General features: G+C 37.5%; 3 protein-coding genes across 4 annotated transcripts; 2 read left to right on the top strand and 1 right to left on the bottom strand.

Annotated features, from left to right (window-relative positions):
* Positions 1-666: 666 nt before the first annotated feature.
* On the bottom strand, positions 667-10,997 carry Ssb-c31a (single stranded-binding protein c31A). The gene is made up of 3 exons (XM_069816061.1): positions 10,856-10,997; positions 9,356-9,539; positions 667-958 (listed from the first exon to the last, which is right to left on the bottom strand). The coding sequence occupies exons 1-3, from the start codon at positions 10,922-10,924 to the stop codon at positions 876-878; spliced, it is 336 nt and encodes a 111-aa protein (XP_069672162.1). The 5' UTR covers positions 10,925-10,997; the 3' UTR covers positions 667-875.
* Positions 10,998-11,363: 366 nt separating this feature from the next.
* Positions 11,364-17,887, top strand: LOC138692818 (p53 and DNA damage-regulated protein 1-like). 2 transcript variants are annotated; one of them, XM_069816059.1, is made up of 3 exons: positions 11,364-11,502; positions 16,863-17,102; positions 17,606-17,887. In XM_069816059.1, exons 1-3 carry the CDS (start codon positions 11,484-11,486, stop codon positions 17,773-17,775), a joined length of 429 nt encoding a protein of 142 aa, XP_069672160.1. In that variant the 5' UTR covers positions 11,364-11,483; the 3' UTR covers positions 17,776-17,887. The 2 variants fall into 2 exon arrangements, with proteins under 2 accessions (XP_069672160.1, XP_069672159.1); XM_069816058.1 differs by lacking the exon at positions 11,364-11,502 and adding an exon at positions 13,964-14,102.
* LOC138692817 (G patch domain and ankyrin repeat-containing protein 1 homolog) lies at positions 12,112-13,128 on the top strand. The gene has a single exon (XM_069816057.1). It carries the CDS (start codon positions 12,112-12,114, stop codon positions 13,126-13,128), a length of 1,017 nt encoding a protein of 338 aa, XP_069672158.1.
* Positions 17,888-20,703: the final 2,816 nt, after the last annotated feature.

Here is a 20,703-nt window from a genome sequence, read left to right as displayed (position 1 = left end):
TGCTCCTGTGCTCATATAGAGGAACCGCCGCTGGGTGTAGCCAATATATACTGCAGGGCTGTGTCTTCTGCAACTGGTACTGATGATTTTAATTTACTTCTTTTGTGGTTTATGTTTATGGACAGTATAGAATAATGTGTTCCAGATCTTCATCATGGTTATTACACTATCATAAAGGGAAAACTAAAAGAAACGACGATAACCACTAAGGTGGACCTCATAGAAGACTTATCCAAATATGGCACAGGGATGAAGACATCAAGAAACTATGTGAAAAATCTCATGAACAGCATGCCAAACCGCATAAAATTGATGATAAAGAATAAAGGGTTTCACACTAAATATTAATTGTTGCAAACAGTGTGTAATAAATGAGTTTTGTAGAATAAATGTTACTTGAATCATATATATTACCGTTTGAGTCTAATAATTTGCACATGTCTGTACATACATACTGCACTGCTGCATTCTTTTTACTTGACAATATTACGTACCGCGTACTATTTCACAAGTACCTGTCTACAGCGTATTAGAGATAAGAAGTAAATTTATGCTTCTGCTGAGTCATGCTGCTTTGCAAATGCTGGGATAGGTAGCAGGCAATCTTCACAACTTGGAAGTTATGCCCTTCAGGCGAAAGAGAAATAACTCCTCTCCAACAGTTGGTAGTGTTCACAACATTTATTCTTCTGCACAAATAACAATGGACAAAGATTAAAAAAAGTTAACTCATTTCCCTTTTTGAAGACCACACATACAAATGTTCATGTTTCTTTTCATTACACTTATACTATAACAAGTGACAAGATACATTTAGAAAGTAAGATATCTAAAAAAAACTCTCATGCCCATTTCCAGAAATACATTACAAACATTCAACACTTCTCCTTCACTGCATCATCCACTTCGCTCATCACACTTTTAAGTTTCTGCCACTGTGCTGTCGACAGGCTGATTCCTGAAAACAGAACAAGCATGGTCTCAGTCTGCTTCTATTACATCACAGGAAGACTAAAATACAAACCGACATTGATTCAAAACAGAATATGTAATATACCAGACAGTACACATAATCTTCATTCCATACCACAATAAAACTACAATGAATTAAAATTTCATCCTCACGAATACCATACCAGACAAAATTACAGTTTCTTTCTAAATATTCCGAAATGCCACACAACTGCCGGATTAAAACACAGCAGAAGTTTTGGACCCAAAATATATAATGAATTAATTAGAGCTTACCCTGAGCTAAGTACACTTAACTCTCATAGATTTAAGAAACAAATCAGATTAATTATTTAATTGTTTAAGCTAATTGAGTTAAAAATTGATACTCTAATATTTATGTACTTTTGTATTTTCTATTTGTATATAGACCCTATTATTACATGCTGTATTATTTTACCACTTATTAATGTTATTTTCCACAATGAACTCTCTTAATTTTGTGATATATTTTGTATAACTGATCTGAACTGCGCCCGAGCACGAGCTTTTCCTCTTTCGGGCTGCAATGCCTAATGTAGCTCAAGTGTAAAGTATTAAATAAATTATTATTATACAAAAAGACCCCACATGTACACAAACGCACAGGATAAAGAATCACTTTATGGCACGTAGAACATGACAATTAGTTCCCTGTCTAAAAGCACAATCTGTACAGTACTGGCAAAAAAACTGGACAGACCCTTGTAGTTGATTTCAGAGCCTTGTTCACTCCAGAGCACAATAGACTGGTAGAGCTGAGACGAGATGTTATGGCACCAACATGCGCTAAGTTTTAAATTGCTGGCCAGCAGGGTAGAGGAGTGGGGGTTGTTTGGGTTACGGTTCTCAAGCTCAGAGCGGCAGGCATATCCGTTTCATCTCTTTCCAAAAACATTCGTCTTACCTTAGTATCACCACTTGCCTACTCAAGAGTCCGAAGGTACCTAATGGAATTACGCTCGCTATTCCATCTTTATATTTTTATTCTCCGTCCGAATCAGACGACTGATCTGTGCTGGAATCCGATGTCCCTAAGTCTATGGAAATGTTCTCAAAAATACTGTCCACCACGTGCTCAATTTCAATGTAATTATTCTCTACTTTCTTCACATAATCATACACTGATATCCATTTTTGGAAGAAGCGATTGCAGAGTCGGCCTCTGCTTATGCGTAGCATAGAAATTATAGACAAGTCTTCTTATGACTTCCTTATCAAAACTGTCTACAGCTGCAACAATCTTCTTCTTCGGCTGTGATTTTTCCGGACTGGAGAAAGAATCTGCTGTTCCTGCCTCAATATTTTTCCCTTCTTTCCTGATTCTTGCCAAGGTTCGCTTTGAAATACCAGTGGGAGCCAGTACTCTTGCACACACGCTTTTCAATGGAATTGGTATTCCATTTACAGCCTCTTCTGACATGAATTTCCACACATTGTATGCTATTTCATGTCCTTGACTATGAACTACTCTATGATTTCACACCTTAGACAATGCCATAATGAGGGAGGTCAGAAGGACAATGTTTTCAGTATTAGCAATAGCGGTAGTAGCAGAACGATCTGAACACTCGGAATGCTAGTAACCAACTAACCCAACACCCCTCCACTTGAGTGTGAGGGCAAGTCCAAGCAAACGAACTAAAATGCGTTCCTCGCGCCGGTGCCATAACTTCTCGTCGGGCTCTAACTAATCAATCAATCAATCAATCAATCAATCAATCAATGTATCCAGCTGTTTGCTGACAACATAAAGTCCACTATAGTATATTCAGTTGTTGTTTTTCACGAGAAATGAGGGGTATTTTGATTGGTGTTCATTATAGATGCCTGTTGCTAGTAGCCAGACTTGGGGTGTAGTCAATATATACTGCAGGGCTGTGTCTTCTGCAACTGGTACTTATGATTTTAATTGAGGGGTTGGGTGCAAGAAAGGCACTTCTCTCAAATGGAAGTTTTGAGAAAACTGATGTCGAAAATTCAAACCGTAATATGTTACCTGTGCATGCCTTTACATTTTGGGTACTCCTGACCTCTATGATCACAGTATTGAACTATAACTTGGTGATCACATGCATAACAGATCAGAGAACACAATAAAGTGTTTTACTAAAAAAGGGCACATCCTCTAAAATGCCATTCTTGCACCCAGCCCCTCAATTTACTTCTTTTGTGGTTTATGGGTGGACAGTATAGAAGAACGTGTTCCAGATCTTCATCATGATTATTACACCACAGACAAGTAGGATTATCAGAAATGTGAAATCGGTGTAGGTACAATTGAGTGACAATGTGACCTGTTCTGGCTCTTGTTAAAAATGTTTGAACATGTCTGGGCAAGTTTTTGTACATTTCCAGGTCATTTGGTTTCTTTTGTACAGACTGTAAAATTTTTCCTTTGTCAGAAGAGAGCCAATTGTTGATCCATAGGTTTGTAAAATCAGACTTTACTGAAGCAAAAGCACTGGATAGAGATATCACTTGAAGAGGTCTTGGTTGCAAATATGTTGCCTGTTTTGCAATATTATCGACTTTCTCGTTTCCAGGTATACCACAATGACTAGGTATCCATTGAAATGTTATTTCCCTTTGGAGTCCGTTTAGTTTATGTAGTTGTTTCTGAATTGGAATAATTCTATGTGCATATAGGTTTGGTACATATTTAATTATATTATTATTATTATTGTAGTATATTAATACGTTTCCATTGCAGCGATATTTTACTACTTAATTAACTTATTTCCAGAACATGAATTTTACCAGCAATCGAAAAGTATTGGGAATAAATTTGAATAAGGAACAAAAAAAAGTTCCCTTCCCAGGCAGGATTCGAACCACGAAAGTCTTAGTTACCAGTCTATCGTGCTCTGGAGTGAACAAGGATCTGAAATCAAGCTATAAGGATCGGTACAGTTTTTTTTGTCACTACTGTACATATAGGGCTGCCATATGTCCTCGTTTATCCTGGACTGTTACATGATTTTACATTGTGTCTGGGGGTGGATGGAAATACTTATCATTTGTCCTCTATTTTTTTTGATAACTGAGGGTACTTCTAAGTGAAATGTTTGGATATCCCTAGTCAGAGGGTACTTCTAAGTGAAATGTTTGGATATCCCTAGTCAGATACGTTGAGCTGTTGATGCGAAGTATGAATCGCTGATTGCATCATATGTGGATCACACATGTTACATACAGTTACAATTACCGTGCTTTTATTTCATCACTGCACACTGGTACAAATCAATATACTCACAAAACCTGTACTGGCATCTAGCTCAGTTCATATTACCTTACGTGCCTATATCGTTATTTGGCTCATGTGTGATTCCAGACAGTTGTAGTGCATTGAAATGTAGTTGTTGCTGTTTAAAATGTCGAGAAGAAAGTGTTTTTTCAACAAAGATGTGAAAGAAGAATTTCCATATTTGAAACGTATTATAAAGCGAGGTATCTAAAATGCCGAGGAGAATAAACAACTTTCAGTGCAACATCAAGGACATGAAAATATTCAACAGCATTTGAATTATAAAAAACATAAAACAGCAGAAAAATCAGCAAATCTAAAGCTTTAAATGGACTTCAAAAAATGAACTGAAAAGTGCTGATAAATTGTGTGTTGTTAACTTTCGCATATCACACTTCTAAACATGATTTTAAGTTTCAAATCTTCTGTCTGTACTTCAAAATTAGTAAAAAAGAAAATGTTGTTGTTGTTTTCTAATGCCAGGCATTTGACAAAGTCATTTGACCTCTTGCACTCCAATATTTTTCAAAGATATTATCATGGCCAGCCACTGAAGCACAGATTTTGAGGTGTTCCGAATCCATTTCTTGGTTTGAGTTGCACAATGGACAGTTAGGGGACTGATATATTCCAATTCTATGCAGGTGTTTGGCCAAACAATCACGGCCTGTTGCCAATCTAAATGCAGCTACAGAAGATTTTCGTGGTAAATCGGGAATTAACTGTGGATTATGATGCAGAGTTTTCCATTTTTTCCCTTCAGATTGTGTTATCAAATTTTGTTTGTTGAAGTCTAAGTATGTAGATTTAATAAATCTTTTCACAGAGGAATACGTAGATTTAGTAACAGGTCTGTAAGTAGCGGTGCTGCCCTTCTTTGCTAAAGCATCCGCATTCTCGTTTCCCAGGATTCCACAGAGGATGATATCCATTGGAATACAATTCTTTTATGGAGTGATATTAATTGAGAGAGCATTTTAGTTATTTCTGCTGTTTGAGAGGAAAGTGTGTGTTTAGAGACTATTGATAGAATAGCTGCTTTGGAGTCTGACAATATAACTGCATTCTTAAATTTATTGATGTGGCATAGAAGATTCCTGAGACTTTCACTTATTGCAATGATTTCTCCATCAAAACTTGTTGTTCCATATCCAAGAGCTCTATAAAGTGAGAAGAGACAGCACGTAACACCTGCACCGACACCTTGTTCTCTCGAGATCAAGGATCCGTCAGTATATAAATGAAGCCAGTTTTGTGGAGGGTACCTAATATTAATTGTCTCTAAAGACAATTGTTTTAGTATTTCAGTGTTTACTTCTGATTTCAGTATTTCTTCTGTTAAATTTAGATTATATTCTATATTTAATAGAGTTAAAGGGTTTGGTTTAATCTGTAAGTTTTCTTTTAAATTCGGGATATTGATTTTCTGTTTCAATTCTTGAACAATGGATATGAAACTTTTTTGAGTTTTCAATCTACAGAGAGGACTGTATGAATGAAAGAAAATGTATGACCCTAAGTTTATGTCAGCTAGAACGAAAACGGAAGCATTGATTACCGGTATGAGTTATTGAACCCTTTCACAACTCAGTGACAAATAAACAGGTTTCCGAGACTCAATTTGTGTCTGTTTCTACAGGTTGTTTTAATATGAATTAAGTAAAGCTTGTTCTTGTAACAATAAGATTATTTCAGACCAAGGGCTGGGATTCACGTGAAATTGATAGAATATGGTAGAAATGACTGGTAAAACATCAGAATCTCTTAGTAAATACGTAGTGGACGTAATTATAAAAAAAAAAAAAAAAAAAAAAAAAAAAAAAAAAAAAAAAAAAAAAACTTATCAAAGAAGTTTGTGTGTTACTGTACAGGCAACACAAATTCCAACTTTGGCAGTGTTCACAGCAGAGGAAAAAATAATATACTTACAAAGCTGCAATCAGAATTAAATAGGGAACTTGCTGGATTTGGCTGTGAAGTTCACATTGCGAACAACTGCTTACAGACATCTTCGGATAAGCTACCTATTTTGGTTTTGGGTTAATTTTAGTAAGTTACGTAATTACTTCCACATATACACACAGAAGTTGCACAATTGATAGAATTTTGTGAATTCGCTGCTGAACAGTACGAGAAAGTGCTTTCCCACAATGAAATCAGATTCCTGAGTATGCAATCAGCAAAGGAAAGAATTCTGGATTTTTTTAATGAACTCAAATCTTACTTCTTGTCACAAGAACAATGTCCTATAGCTCTGAAAAATTTCTTTGAAGATGCTACTCCACCAGTATACATGTTTCTGTATGCAACAGCTCAGTTGTTCCATCAGATAATGTTAAATATTGAAGAAAATAATATCAGTGCAATTGAAGTGATTCATCACATAACTAACCTGAAAGAAAAATTACAGGAAAGGAAAATGCAGTGCCACATTCCTGGAAAAGCTAAATCATTAAAGAGTGAGGTCATTTACATGGGTCAGCTTAGTGAAAATAAGTTCTACAATACTACAATTTCATATATGGAATTTTCGCTAGAAAACACCTTTTGTGCAAGATCGTGCGTATTTGCTTGGTTTCCGCACAAAATCAATCTGCAGAAAGTCTAAAATTCCACATTCAGTATTCCCAACCTAACACACACAACAATTTCCCTCTTCTTACCGCTTAAGTGACATATTGATTTTACTGCTTTAGGCTTTTAACATATTATTTTAGAGACATTCAATATAGTAATAATTATAAATTGGAAACTTACCATTGCAATTTCACCTAAATTGCACTATTAATTATTGTTTTTAAATATTTGCAAAAATTAAGTAAACTCTACAACTCCATTAAAGTTACTGCATTCGTGATGCAAGTAACATTAAGGAAGCCGTGAAAAAAATCAACAAACTTGCCGATGTTATTACTGCAATATGTTATATAAATAATATTGTTAAAATATTAAAATGAAAAATAAATCATTACATAACCTTACCGTTTGTTTTAAGTTCGCATTTATAGACTGGGGGAAAAAAAAAAGACAGACACGTATCACGGCCTGCTGGAGTATAGTAAACACAGAAAACATTTTAAAGCAACAATGTTGAAGATAGATATTTTTGTTTTACAAATTTGCCGTCATTGAACAGAAACAAAGATGGAGATTTCATTGCAACTAATTAGAAATTCCTCTTTCAAGAATGTAATAAACTATCTTCGCACAAAATAATGTACAATACACGAGCGGTATGTTTTCTTTCAATTCTAGGAAATTAAAAAAGCTCAACTATATTTCGCTTTTTGAAACTTTTCCTCGAACATGAAAACTTCAACATACCGCTTTTGTAACGCATATTACTATTCTGGCTCTAGAGTGTAGTACGTTACTAGTCAGTAAAGTATGCAATGGAGAGGGAAAGGAACTGGCTGCCCTACCCTATTATCTCTTGGCTTGGTTGTTTCACGAGCGATGCCCTATTGATGTCACTTTTGAGGTTCAAACCTGTCTTCGGACAGATGACTAAACAACAACAGTCCAATTAGTTAACACTGCCAAACAACAGCTCATTGTCGTCGGAAATTGAAACTTCAGCCAATAACATCAATTCGAAAGTTCATTCTAATTTCAAATCCGACATAATTACATAAACTTGTTCTCTGATGAAGCGACTTCAGTAAACAAGATTCTTAATTTAAAATCTGACAAATTGGATGAACTGAAATTCTTGAAATTGTCACAAAAATGGGTCAGAATTTTCAGTTTCCTCAGAGATTGTGATTTTAATACTCCATAATAACTAAAAATAGAGAAATACGTATTATATTTGTCTAGAACATCAGCTTATGTAGAAAGAGTCTTCTCACTAATGAAGTGCTGGAGAACAGGAAAAGATAGCACGATGATGGAAAAGTGTGAAATCTTTGCCAAAAATTCAATTCAACTGTGACTTCAGCTGTTTAGGTTCTTCCTTTACCTCAATCCATTGACAAACTGAGGGTTTGCAATGAAGCCATCCAAATCATTACTAATGGCATACTCTGGCATGTATGGCAAGAATTTGATTATCGGATAGATATCTACAGAATGACAGGAGGGAGCATAATGAACATTTGTAACTTAGTGAAAGAAACTTTGTGAGTGTAGTGATAAAAATGAAATAAATGTTAGTTTCTATCATGTAACTGTAAGTCACAATGATTTTTGATAAATCTAATAAACATTTAGGATACTGCATTTGTCGAAAATACATGCACCAAGTTGAACTACATCACGCATACACTAAGGCCGTGTCTCAAAACTCAAGTCCATACTACACACTAGTGACTAGCAACTAGGTGACTTGTAAACTACACACTAGGGAGCTTTGGAAATGTATGCTTGAAACATGGCCTTCTTCATAGATTATTTTTCTAAAAACCATGACATCACGGTGCAGCACTTAATTAAGAAGGCAGTGTCCTAATGCAGTTTCATTACGAATTATGGGAAAAGATAAGGGCTTAATATATTACAATAATGTTTAAAACATTGTACAGAAGGTACTAACAATGTCAGTGTTCAAAGTTAACGTGTTATTCTACATTATATTTACATTATTTCACTTCCAAAGCAATTTCAGATTTCATAACCCCAATTGCTGATGAGGTATCCATGTTTGTTTAGTGATCAAGTCAACAATCAAGCAAGCATTTTCGTTTACTAGCTACTACGGACTTGACTGCTATGCACTATGTAGCTTTGGATCATAACTTCTGACGTCACATCCGGCTATTTAGTCAACAATCTAGTTCACTTCAGCTGAAAATGTAGCTTTGAGACACGGCCTAAGTATAGATTTCAATGTGTATACCGGGATGGGGGTAGAGGAAAGAAAAAAAGGCAGGGGGGAGGAGACCATTTGACATATAATCTATGAATGTGGTTCATCAAGCCTCAGACGGTAACAACATTTTGATATCATAAATCTGCAACAATGAATATTATTGGAAAGGAGTGTGAATAAGCTTGATACCGGTACTGGTAAGGTTTCAGGATCTTTAATGAACTTTCTCCTTTCTTTGTAAAAGACGATACAAAATGGTCCTTTAAGGACATAACTAACTACTAAATCTATTCTAAACTTCGGCTCACCTTTCTTGCCAGGTTTCAGGTCTCCATCAGACTCGTAGTATTCCCGGATGTCTATGTATACTTTCCCTCGAAACTCTCGCACTTTCACAAACCGATTCTTCTCTAGGAGCCATGATGGCTCATCATCATCCTTTCTCGAGCTCGAAGTGTTTGGTTTTGACTTCTTGGATGGCGGGGGAGTTGCCTGAGACAAAGAAACACAATTCACTGGCAGCAAATCCACATCCAGGCAATTAACATTATTTATCATTATAAATGACGAAATAATCAATTAATAATCAAGGATTATCCTTGTGCTGTTCTAGTCTCACTTTTGAGAAGATTAGTTATATATCAAGACTAAGGCCGTGTCTGAAACTTCAAGTCTATACTACGCACTAGTGACTAGCAACTAGGCGACTTGTAAACTACACACTAGGGAGCTTTGGAAATGTTTGCTTGAAACATGGCCTTCTTCATAAACTATTTTTCTAGAAACCATGACATCACGGTGCAGCACTGAATTAAGAAGGCAGTATCCTAATGCAGTTTCATTACGAGAGCTAGTGATAGCAATTGCTACTGAAGTCTTATTCAGTTCTTAGTTTGTTCTTTTATTTTTTTTTTCAGTTGGTTATTTAGCGTCGATGGTATTTGGCGAAATGAGGGCAGAGGATTCGCCACAGATTACCTGGCATTCACCTTACGGTGAACCTCGGAAAAAATCCAACCAGGTAATCAGCCCAACCGGGGATCGAACCCGCGCCCGAGCCCAACTTCAGACCAGCAGGCAAGCGCCTTAACGACTGAGCCACGCCGGTGGCCGTGTTCTTTTCTTAATTGGTTAAGGACTTATTAAAATGACGTTATATGAACTACGGGATTTTCAAGTGTCGGTGGAATCGATAGTGAAATAATATTTGACTAAATCAGTTGCAAGGATTGGCTATGGATTTTTCCGACATTCGCCTTTAGCTGGGGAAAACTTCAGTAACAGCCAAAGAGATGATCGTCTCAAATGGGATTCCAATTAATACCATGGGACGTTACAGGCAGAAAAGTCGAGTCCTGATTTGCTGACGCCACGTGTAAACAAAATAGACTTCTTAAAATTATATAGGTTAGGTTAATACGTACTGATTAGTTAATTTATATTACACATTTTTCTGCATGCAAATTAAAAACACTTAAAGAACATTAGTCTGTAACACTACGGCCCAACCAAATATTCATTGCATTCGACTGTCTTCCGGAACTTATAGATAAGCCTGTAATAACGGTCATTTAATTTGAACTTACAATTTATTAATTGAAAAAGACTCGATATTCTGGTTTCAGTAATAAAATTTATTGCAATATTCATCTTCTGTGGTTTTTTATAGTGCCATACCACCACTGCATGTTAAATTAATGTTTTTGGGGTAAAATACGATAACTCTATTGTAAAAATCAAAACTTAGATTCTGTATTTTTATGCATCGATTATTAGTACAAGTACATACAATGTATATATTTACTCACATCATCCGGTCCCGAATCTGAAGAACTGTCGGATTCCTTCTTTTTCTTCTCTTTTTTGTCTTTACCCATTATGAAAGTAAACTACAAACGTCTCACTGACTAGAAGATTGGACCTGGAAAGCAGGCAGTGTGCTAAAGAATGATATTGGCGCGGTTTCTACCAATACCACGCCATTTGGGGTATCACGCTTTTTTTAGCTATTGCTGGGTGCATTCAGAAAACTGCATCCTCCTATACATATATCGCATATATCATATCGTTACCGCCTGTAGGAAAAGATACATTAAAATTATAATTGTACCTAATTTATAAGCAAAATGATTAATAAATACATGTATAAATCCCTATTAATTTCATTAATTTAGATCCGGAGCTGCCAATAGTAGCGTATTGATGAGCAAAGAGTACTGTGCTCGTTAATAAGCTCTATACCACTGATGAATAATTATATCCCTGAATCCGTTGGGAAGTTGGCAACATTAATAAAAACAATGGGTAGCTTCGTATAGGCTAAACTACGTACAGGAAGCAACAAAATTATAATAGTAGATAATGTGATACTGAAATAAAAGCGGACGTCCAATGACACACCAGTAACAGCTATTAACGGAATAAAAATAAGAAAAAATGTCGCAGTGCACAGAGGGTGAGTGCAACAAATTAAATACACCTATTCGATATATTGTTTATGTAAATATCGATGTCATAGCAAACACCTTAAGCACATCCACGTTGAGATCTTCAGTGAGAATTGCGTGACAACTGCCGTGACTGATCCCTGTTGCAGCAGCAATATCATCAATAGTTTGGAGACGGTCTTCACACAGCACACGTTGGACCTCGAGAATCGTGTTTTTCGTTCTTACTGTTCTTGAGCGACCTGTACGTGCATCATCATCCAGACTATCCCTGCCTTCCGCAAAACGTTTGTGCCACTTGAACACTGCGCTACGGCCCATGGCTTCTTCACCGTACACTACTTTAAGCATTTTCAGAGTTTCGGCAACCGTTTTACCTAACATTTGACAAAATTTAATATTTGCACGCTGCTCATGTACGGACATAGACTTTTCTGCTACACACATTTAACGTAACCTAACGTTGTTCACACAACTATGCTCGTTAGCTAATCGTATGGCCATAAACTGTGCAAAGGTGGCAGTACTTACGCATACAAACTGTTATAATGTATAGTAGCGCCACACGGCCACAAATCCACGAAATTATTGACCGTTGATTATTATTTATTATTGCAATGGCTTTGCACCCTAATTGGAAAGCTCTTGCGACTGTAGACTTTCCGTGGAAGCAATTTGTACGGGAGGGGTCTTCAGATACCAGAGAAAGTACTAATACAAAAAAGATAATCAATAATTTGCTAAATGGAGAAGAGGCGAAACGCATTTATGAAGAAGAGGTTGGCTCAGACCTTTCTTACAGAGATAACCCAGTCACTTCCACAGCACAAGATAAACACACAAATACACATGGATCGAGATCCAGAAATAATTCTCAAATATTAAGTAAGAACCACAATCAGACTAAGTGGATAAATTCTGTAATGGCTGAGGCTCAGAAGAATAACGTGATTGCTTTAACTGCATTGTTTGCAGACAGTTGCAATGTAGACGTAAGAGATCAGTATGGATGGACGCCACTGATGTCAGCTGCTTGTGCTGGGGCTTTGGACGTTGTCAAATTTCTGATTGAACATAGAGCAGATGTAAATCTGAAAGACAAAAGTGGCAACACTTGTTTATCGTTGGCAAGGAGGAATGGTCACTTGGAAGTGGTACAGGCCATCACAGAAAGCAAATCAGGACGGAGGAAGGAGGATACTGGGACGAAACACATGAATAAGGATGCTGGAGAATTCTACTGTGACATCTGCAAACAGAACTTTCATAGGAGCTGGCGGAAACATGTCACCTCTACAGTGCATCTCCTAAGCTCCCACCCAAAATCATCCATACCAACTGTGTACGGTATCCCAGCCACCAATAAAGGCTACCAGATGCTTGTCAAGAGGGGTTGGGACAGGGAGAAGGGACTTGGCCCCACAGGATCAGGTAATAAGTTCCCTCTCAAGACTGTGTTGAAGCAAGATCGGGAAGGTTTGGGAGGACAGCAGAAAAACAAGGCCCGTGTAACTCACTCTCAGCCTGTGGAGACTTCAAAGCGGACTCTTGGCAGACGCAATAGAGAGGCAGCACAGCAGAGGGAAAGAAGAAGGGAACGGGCACTGAGACGGGAGCTGGGGGATATGAGCTGACTTCTCAGAACTATATTAAGATTAAAATTAACTTAGGATTGTGGTTTTTACACTAAACACCAATCCTAAAGTAATTTATCTTATTCTAATAAATAATTCACACATTAGACAATATTAAAAGTGACGTATATGCGTGAATAAAGACGAAAGGTGACTGAACCAAAAGGCTAGTGAAAAGTCTTGTCCAGTTTGCGTTTGATATTATGTAGGGAAATTTATTGACTTAGAAAAATCAAGGTGTTTGTGAAAAATAAATTACCTCATATCCTTCAAAGAGTAATTGTTACTGTGTATCTGCAGTAGTTCTATACTGATACAGTAATACAAAAATATTCTTGACAAGTCTTGGCATATGGTTAATTAAAAATAAAAAACTCTCATAAATAGAGTAATGAAATGAACCATTAAAAAGAGGGCCACAGAAAGTGATGTAATAGTACCGGTAATTTATTTTAAATTGACTTCCTGTTTTGCGATTACAGTCATCAAAATAACCTAAATTGTTAATTACTTTGCTTAAGTGATGTGTATGTTACAAGAATCAACTAATACACGTTGCCATAAAACGTGACTGAAAATGTAAAACTGACTAATCTAATGAAAGAAAACAACTGCTAAATATTCCCAATCCTTCAAAATTAATTATTCATAAAACTGTTCAGTGTAAAATGTGATACACAAATTGCAATTGTTAATCATGATAAAGCAATGGAATGTTACACTTATACAACAAGAAATTGATTCCTGGTGATAAAAGAAGAAAGCAGCAATCACTCTTCACAGGACAGATCTGGCTGAATGTAGACTTCCACAGGCCTTGCTTTTCTACATTGCACACTCTGCAACTGCTCATCTTCTGCAACATAAAGCATAAAGATAAAAAGAACCTTTGCAGATGGGATACAAGAAGGTGTGTGGAGATTATTCCCAGAAGCGGAGGATTACTAAAGCACCAATGAATCCAGTCTTTGAAGGTAGGTATTTTTTTTAGCCCTTTCGAAAGGTTGTAGTTGTGTAAAGACTGAGCTGATATAATGGTAATGCAGAAATACAGGAATGAGAGCAACAGAGGAAACCGAAATGTTCGGAGAACCCACCTACTGCACAGCCTCAGTGTCCACCATAAACTTTATATGATGTACAGGAATCAAACCCCAGTCTTTTGTTGAGAAATTCATCACTGTTTTTTTTTTATTACTGACAAGGGAAGTATCATACCCCACATGCCGAAACTTACCTCGAAACTTTGGTGACATAACCGATGTGCTGCGAGATGATCACGTGCAAAACATTAGCTGCCTGTTTCCACTGTAAGGCCCCGAAATCGAAGCTGGAATCCTTCTGTGGCCAGACGATAACGCGGTGCAGCTGGACATCCCTGCCTCACTGGCGAGCGGAGTGGAGTGCGTGTGTGAAATGGAGTAAACTCTCTCGCGTCCCATCTTCTCAATGAAGTATAAACAAGAGACAGAAGTGACTGGCAACGATTGAAGTTTAAAACACAATTCTTTTCGGCACCATGCACAACGAATAAACACTTCATTGTCACACTGATCTTGAATATCATTAAAGTTATCTCGTGACCTTTCCTGTCGCCCGCTCTTCCTTATCGCAGTGTTTGATTCGCATTCCTTCTGTCGGTATTCCATACTTGCGAGACCTATAACCCTGTAGTCGTCCACTTGTATTACTGACCTTGACTCACGTACGTCTGTTCACTGCTTATTGCCACCCACCGCTCCACTGGCTTGCACACAGGAAGGGCTGTCCATTCCAACTAGTAGCCAATAGTATCCACTTCCCTATTACTTACATGCAAAATTTCGGGGCCTTGCAGTGGAAACAGGCGACTAATATTTTTCACGTGGCCTTCTCATAGTACATCGGTTATGTCACCAAAGTTTCGAGGTAAGTTTCGGCATGTGGGGTGTGATACTTCCCTTGTGAGGAAGGCTCAAAGGCTTGCAGCACAGCCTAGGACTCTTATTGTGCAACCTTCTTATTATGGGGATGATTGCTGAAGTCCTCAGGACGGTCCTGTATTGTGATTCATTGTTTGGTACCATCTATCAATTCAGCTGCAAACACACACGTCCAATGGAGTTCATGTGGTTGATCAGAAACGCTCCATTGTCCCCCTGGAAATTCTGCAACCTCCTCAGATCAACGGCATCTGTTCGCAAATCACGTTACTACATCCTGCTGCATCCTATATTGACCTGAAGACGCATTTATGTAGGTACTCATATCGTGATTTACTATGGTTCCATAATGGCAGCACCCAGGTCTGCTGTAGAAGCCTCTCCTTCTGCCTGGGACTTGTGCAGCTTCCTCAGATACCATCTGCATGCAAATCGTAATCTGCTGCATTTCCGGTTGACCTGAAACTATTGAAAGATGATAGATGAAGTTGAAATTAGTTCGAGGTTCATTGCCAAAAGTTACCAAGCAATTCTCCTTCAGTTGGTTGAGGGGGGAGGGGAACCTAGAAAAAAAAAATCCCAAGCAGAATTTGAATCCAGGCCCTCCTATTTCACGTTCAGACATTCTAATCATTACTCTACAGCGGTGGAGATTTGTCACCTTACTGATTGATTAATGGCTGGCTTCTGCATGAGAGATATCTATTCAAAGCAAATTTAGTTAAGAAAGAAGACGTGTGAACCTGTAAGTGATCGCAGGTCTATACTCAAACCATTTTTAACTGTGAAACAAACAACACAGCAATACTCTGCAGCGCAGCAGAAACAGCTGATAGGAAATGCTGTGTCATGATTGGTTCAGAAGACTACTGCGCAGCATTTTTTTTTCATGGGAAGAGTTGCTAACACAACTGTCAAGTGCATAGTTACAACAGCTTGGATATAGTCACAAGTGACGGATAGAAAGGACACACAATCATCAATGAAAGACATTTATTTCTAATGATTCGTTTTCGATATTTTGTTATTTGCTGATATTGTAACATCATTAAATGTATGTGACAGTCAGATGCACAAAATTGTACACAAAAAATCTGGTGAGATAGGAATACATCCTACAGTCTGCACCAACGTGGCACTGCTTGGAATGTGATTCATGATCTGCTTTTCCTGACTATATGGAAAAAGGGAAAGTATAGTCCCGTCGCTCTAGTTTTCGGCAGCCAATCGCATTGCAGATTGGCTACATTTAAATGTGTGCGTCTTGTGATTCGCCGAGGAAGACGTTATTCATTTCTTAAGGCTCGATAAATACTTAATATAATCGCCCGCCATTTTGGCTCTTTCGTTGGCATTCACAGAAAGCACACGAAGATGTTATTTACCGCTCAATTATTTGTTGAATTACAGTGCGTTTGATTTATCATCATAGGAGCTACGACATGATAATGTTCAACGGTGTGGCAAATAGATTCCTCGTATGGTAGCTCGGCAACGAAAGAACAAAAATGGCGAACGATACTACCTACCTGACTTTATAGAGCCTTCACTTCCTAAGACGTAAGCAGAGAGGAGGAGTCATGCTGGGAATAACAGCGTCGCGACTTTAGTTATTGTTGGGGGGCAGGGGGAGTACAAAACTTGACACAGTGACTAAAATGTAGAAAGTATATGTCACTTCTAGCTAGCCCTACTTTAGTGTAAACACTGGAAGAAAATACTGTGTGTTTTTGCATATAAGAAAATTCTTTCAGCTGTTATGTCTGCTTTAACTTGGTGATATTTTGTCATCCAACTCTTGGCATTTTGCAGAATTGGGGCTTCTGGAGAATCCCCAGAGAAGCCTGGAGTATTTGGAACAAATGGAACAGATGGGCGAGGAGATCATATGTGACCGACAAGAGATTGTAGATCTGGACCGACGGCGTAACCAGACACGGGAAGCGCTCAGAGCTCTGCATGGAATTCCAGCAGAGAGCAAGACATGGTTGACGCTTGGCTCCCTGCTCATCAAGATGCCCACTGATAAGGCACAGAACCTGCTGCAGAGAGGCAAGTAGTACTGGTATTGTTGTGTGTGCACACCCAGGCTCGACCACAGCTTATATGACATATTCTCAAGCAAGGGTCGAGAGTTTCATTCTTGACAGAGCAGTGGAGCAGGTCTTCTCTTAAGTCATTCTTCTGTCATTTTCATTCCACTGTTCCATTACTACCGCTTTATCTTCTCATCAACTTTGAGCATTTTCTGGAATGTAAAGAAATGACTTATCACCATATTTATAATCCCTTTACTTCGCAATAGAATCAATTCATTGAAGTGATGCCATGAACCCTCATTGAGAAATTTCACTGCCCTGAATCCAGAATTAAGGAAGAGCTGTTAAAGGGCTTTGTCCGAAAAGGGCAGTTGAAGCTCTCTTCTTAGCCAAAACATCAGTCTTTTCTTTGTAGGTTCCAGAGAGTTTCACCTGCCCTTTTCAGACAGATTTTATCAGTCCTTCCTTAAATGGATATTAATCGTTATCACTACTCTCTTGGTCATCTGTCCACAGATCAACAACAGCTAGACACACAAATCAACATGTTGCGCAGTGATCTCAAGGTGAAAGTGAACAAACTGCGTGAGATGGAGTACCAGCCTCCAGTGCCCGGGATCATGCTGACACCGCTGTCACGGTCTGAGATGGATGCTGTGGGACAGGTTCTGGGTCGACATACATAAGAAAATATTATCTCATTCATTACTCTGAGAATGTTTTAAGACTTATCCCTTGTGTATGTACGTACATACTTGTACTAATTTATATTTTGTAATAAAAGCAAAATTTATTTAAGCTCTTCTTTCTTATCATTATATTCTAGGATTGTATTCTGAAGTCCATTGTAACTCCATTTGTTCAAGTCATTTTAGGTTCTTTCTTGAATTTATCCACCAAGATGATATGTTTGGCTGGTACTTTACTATCCTGTTTTCAAGAACTGCAGCACTGTATTTACAATATGGTGCAAACGTAGTGATTAACTTTAATGTTTTTGTCAGTCAGTATTATTATTATTATTATTATTATTATTATTATTATTATTATTATTATTATTATTAGCTTGTTTCACACTTTAGAGTTTCAATGCTGATGTAAGATCCATGGCATACAATAAATGAAATGAAAAAAATAAATAAATAAAATTATTATAGTGAAAACTGGTTAATCTGACATTAGAGAATTTGAACCAACCATCATTCCTCTTCAAATTTCCTTTTAAATCCAATTAAAATGTAATAATTCATTTAAATTTTAAAAGGGATCATTTGGATAATTTTAAATTTAACTTGACAGAATAATAATAATAATAATAATAATAATAATAATAATAATAATAATAATAATGTTTATAATATGATAAATAAGCAATGGACAGAAGATTGGTTAAATGGACAAACAGGAAGAGCACTACGGAAAATTTTGGAACAACCCAACAATATTAAAATCTACTGTGATATTCCCAGACAAATACAAACTTTTGTGCGAGATCGTGCGTATTTGCTTGGTTTCTGCACAAAACCAATCCGCGGAAAGTCTAAAATTCCACATTCAGTATTCCCAACCTAACACACATAACAATTTCCCTCTTCTTACTGCTTAAGTGACATATTGATTTTACTACTTTAGGCTTTTAACATATTTTTAGAGACGTTCAGTATAGTAATAATTATAAATTGGAAACTTACCACTGCAATTTCACCTAAATTGCACTGTTAATTATTGTTTTTAAATATTTGCAAAAATTAAGTAAACTCTACAACTCCACTAAAGTTACTGCATTCGTGATGCAAGTAACATTAAGGAAGCCGTGAAAAAATCAACAAGATTCCAGACTCATCATAGACTGGGGGAAAAAAAAAGACAACTACGTTTCGCTTTTTCAAACTTTTCCTCGAACATGAAAACTTCAACAAACCGCTCTTGTAACGCATATTACTATTGCAGCACGAGATAGAATTGCAGACCTTGTTACGGAATCTTATCTGCATCTCTTTAAATTATCAGAGTCACACTGTAAAAAAATGTTTAACAGAAGAAGAAACAATATAACACATCCTACTTTAATGTTATAACACCAATCATAAACTGCACGAAAGAATGAAAAACCACTCGTTACATAAAATTCGCACCAATCTACACCTCTGGACAATTGCATATTTGATCTACAATGGACATCGTGTAATCAGCTCATAGCAGGGCACACGTATTAAGAAATAAGTATGGTAGCTAGTAAAAAAAAATCGACATCAATGGCCTTTCTTACAAGTTTTCTTTAGTAAGGCTAAGAATTAAGTCCTAGATTTGTGCAGGTAAAAAGAAACTGGCCATGTAGGAACTGCCTACTGAAACAGATTTGTACAGTACTGGGTGTTCATTTCAAAGTGTGTCATGAAGTCACTGTTGTTGGGTCACCGATTTGAAGCGAGTTTCAGCTGATATGTTAGAGAAGTTGCCTATTATTTAAGGCGTTCTTCAATCTGAACTTGAGAATGTGTACGGTATAACTTGAACGTCGTAGCAACAGATGGCGGTCTGTACGGTCTGTGTGCTACCATAACCTCTTTCGAACTGTGTTTTGCGCCGGCAAGTCGTACGCAGGGTATTTGTTATCATCGGTTGCGTACGGCAACATTCCAAAACACAAATCAAATGCTCCGTGTCCATGTTGACCATCGAAGTTAATGTCAACAAATACGTAAGTAATCGTCTTAACCCTCTCCCCATATCCCGACAGTACGTATTTCCAAACAGTTCACATTCCTGCCACTACCGGCGTTACCGTACGTATCGGTACGTACTCTTCAGAATGAACGCCGTACTTGCTAGCCATCTTCTCTGCCTCTTAGGTTATATACCTGAGCTGCGGAAGTGTAGGAAGATTTAATTCTCTAGGCTCATCAACTAGCCACATGACGGCATACAGCGAGCCAAGACACATTTTGAACTGAACACCCAGTATACATGGGATCCTTATTGTGGTTTTAAGAATTTTTCTTCGTATTTCAGTGACTGACAGGTACATAGAAAAGGACAGAAGAGTCGAGCTTTATTGTTTAGACATTCCTGACTTAGACCTCTACCACCTCCAAGCCCTTGGTATAGTGCAAAAACAAATCAACTAAATTTATCAACTTCTTCAAATGAGTGGTTTAGATCACATATTATAAAATATGGTATACTGTGATACTGGTGTATATGTGTATATATCTGTTATGCATGTTTAGTCAGAAGTCCAAAGACTGTTATAAGTGACACCAATAAGATATCACTCATGAGGTAACTAAGCCAGGAGATAATGGGGTAGGGTGACCATTTCCTTTACCCTTCATTGCCTACATCGCTGACTATAAGTCAGTGCATTTCGAACTGGCAGATCAAGGTCACGCACGAGTCACTGATCTGAAAACTGTGAACCGAAGCACTGGTAATTGCGGCTGTCTCAGCTGACTTTAGTTGAGGAGAATGGCCCAGGAATGGAGTAAACACACGTGGAAAATGTAGTCCATTGCTTGACCTTAAGCTTCCAGTTTGAAATGTGCTGACAATAGTAACACAGTTTACCAATCAGACTTGAAATGTATGGTATACTGTGATACTGGTGTATATAT

This window comes from Periplaneta americana, chromosome 17, assembly GCF_040183065.1.
Source record: "Periplaneta americana isolate PAMFEO1 chromosome 17, P.americana_PAMFEO1_priV1, whole genome shotgun sequence".
Classification (NCBI taxonomy): Eukaryota; Metazoa; Arthropoda; class Insecta; order Blattodea; family Blattidae; genus Periplaneta; species Periplaneta americana.
This window is presented reverse-complemented; position numbering and strand designations above follow the sequence as displayed.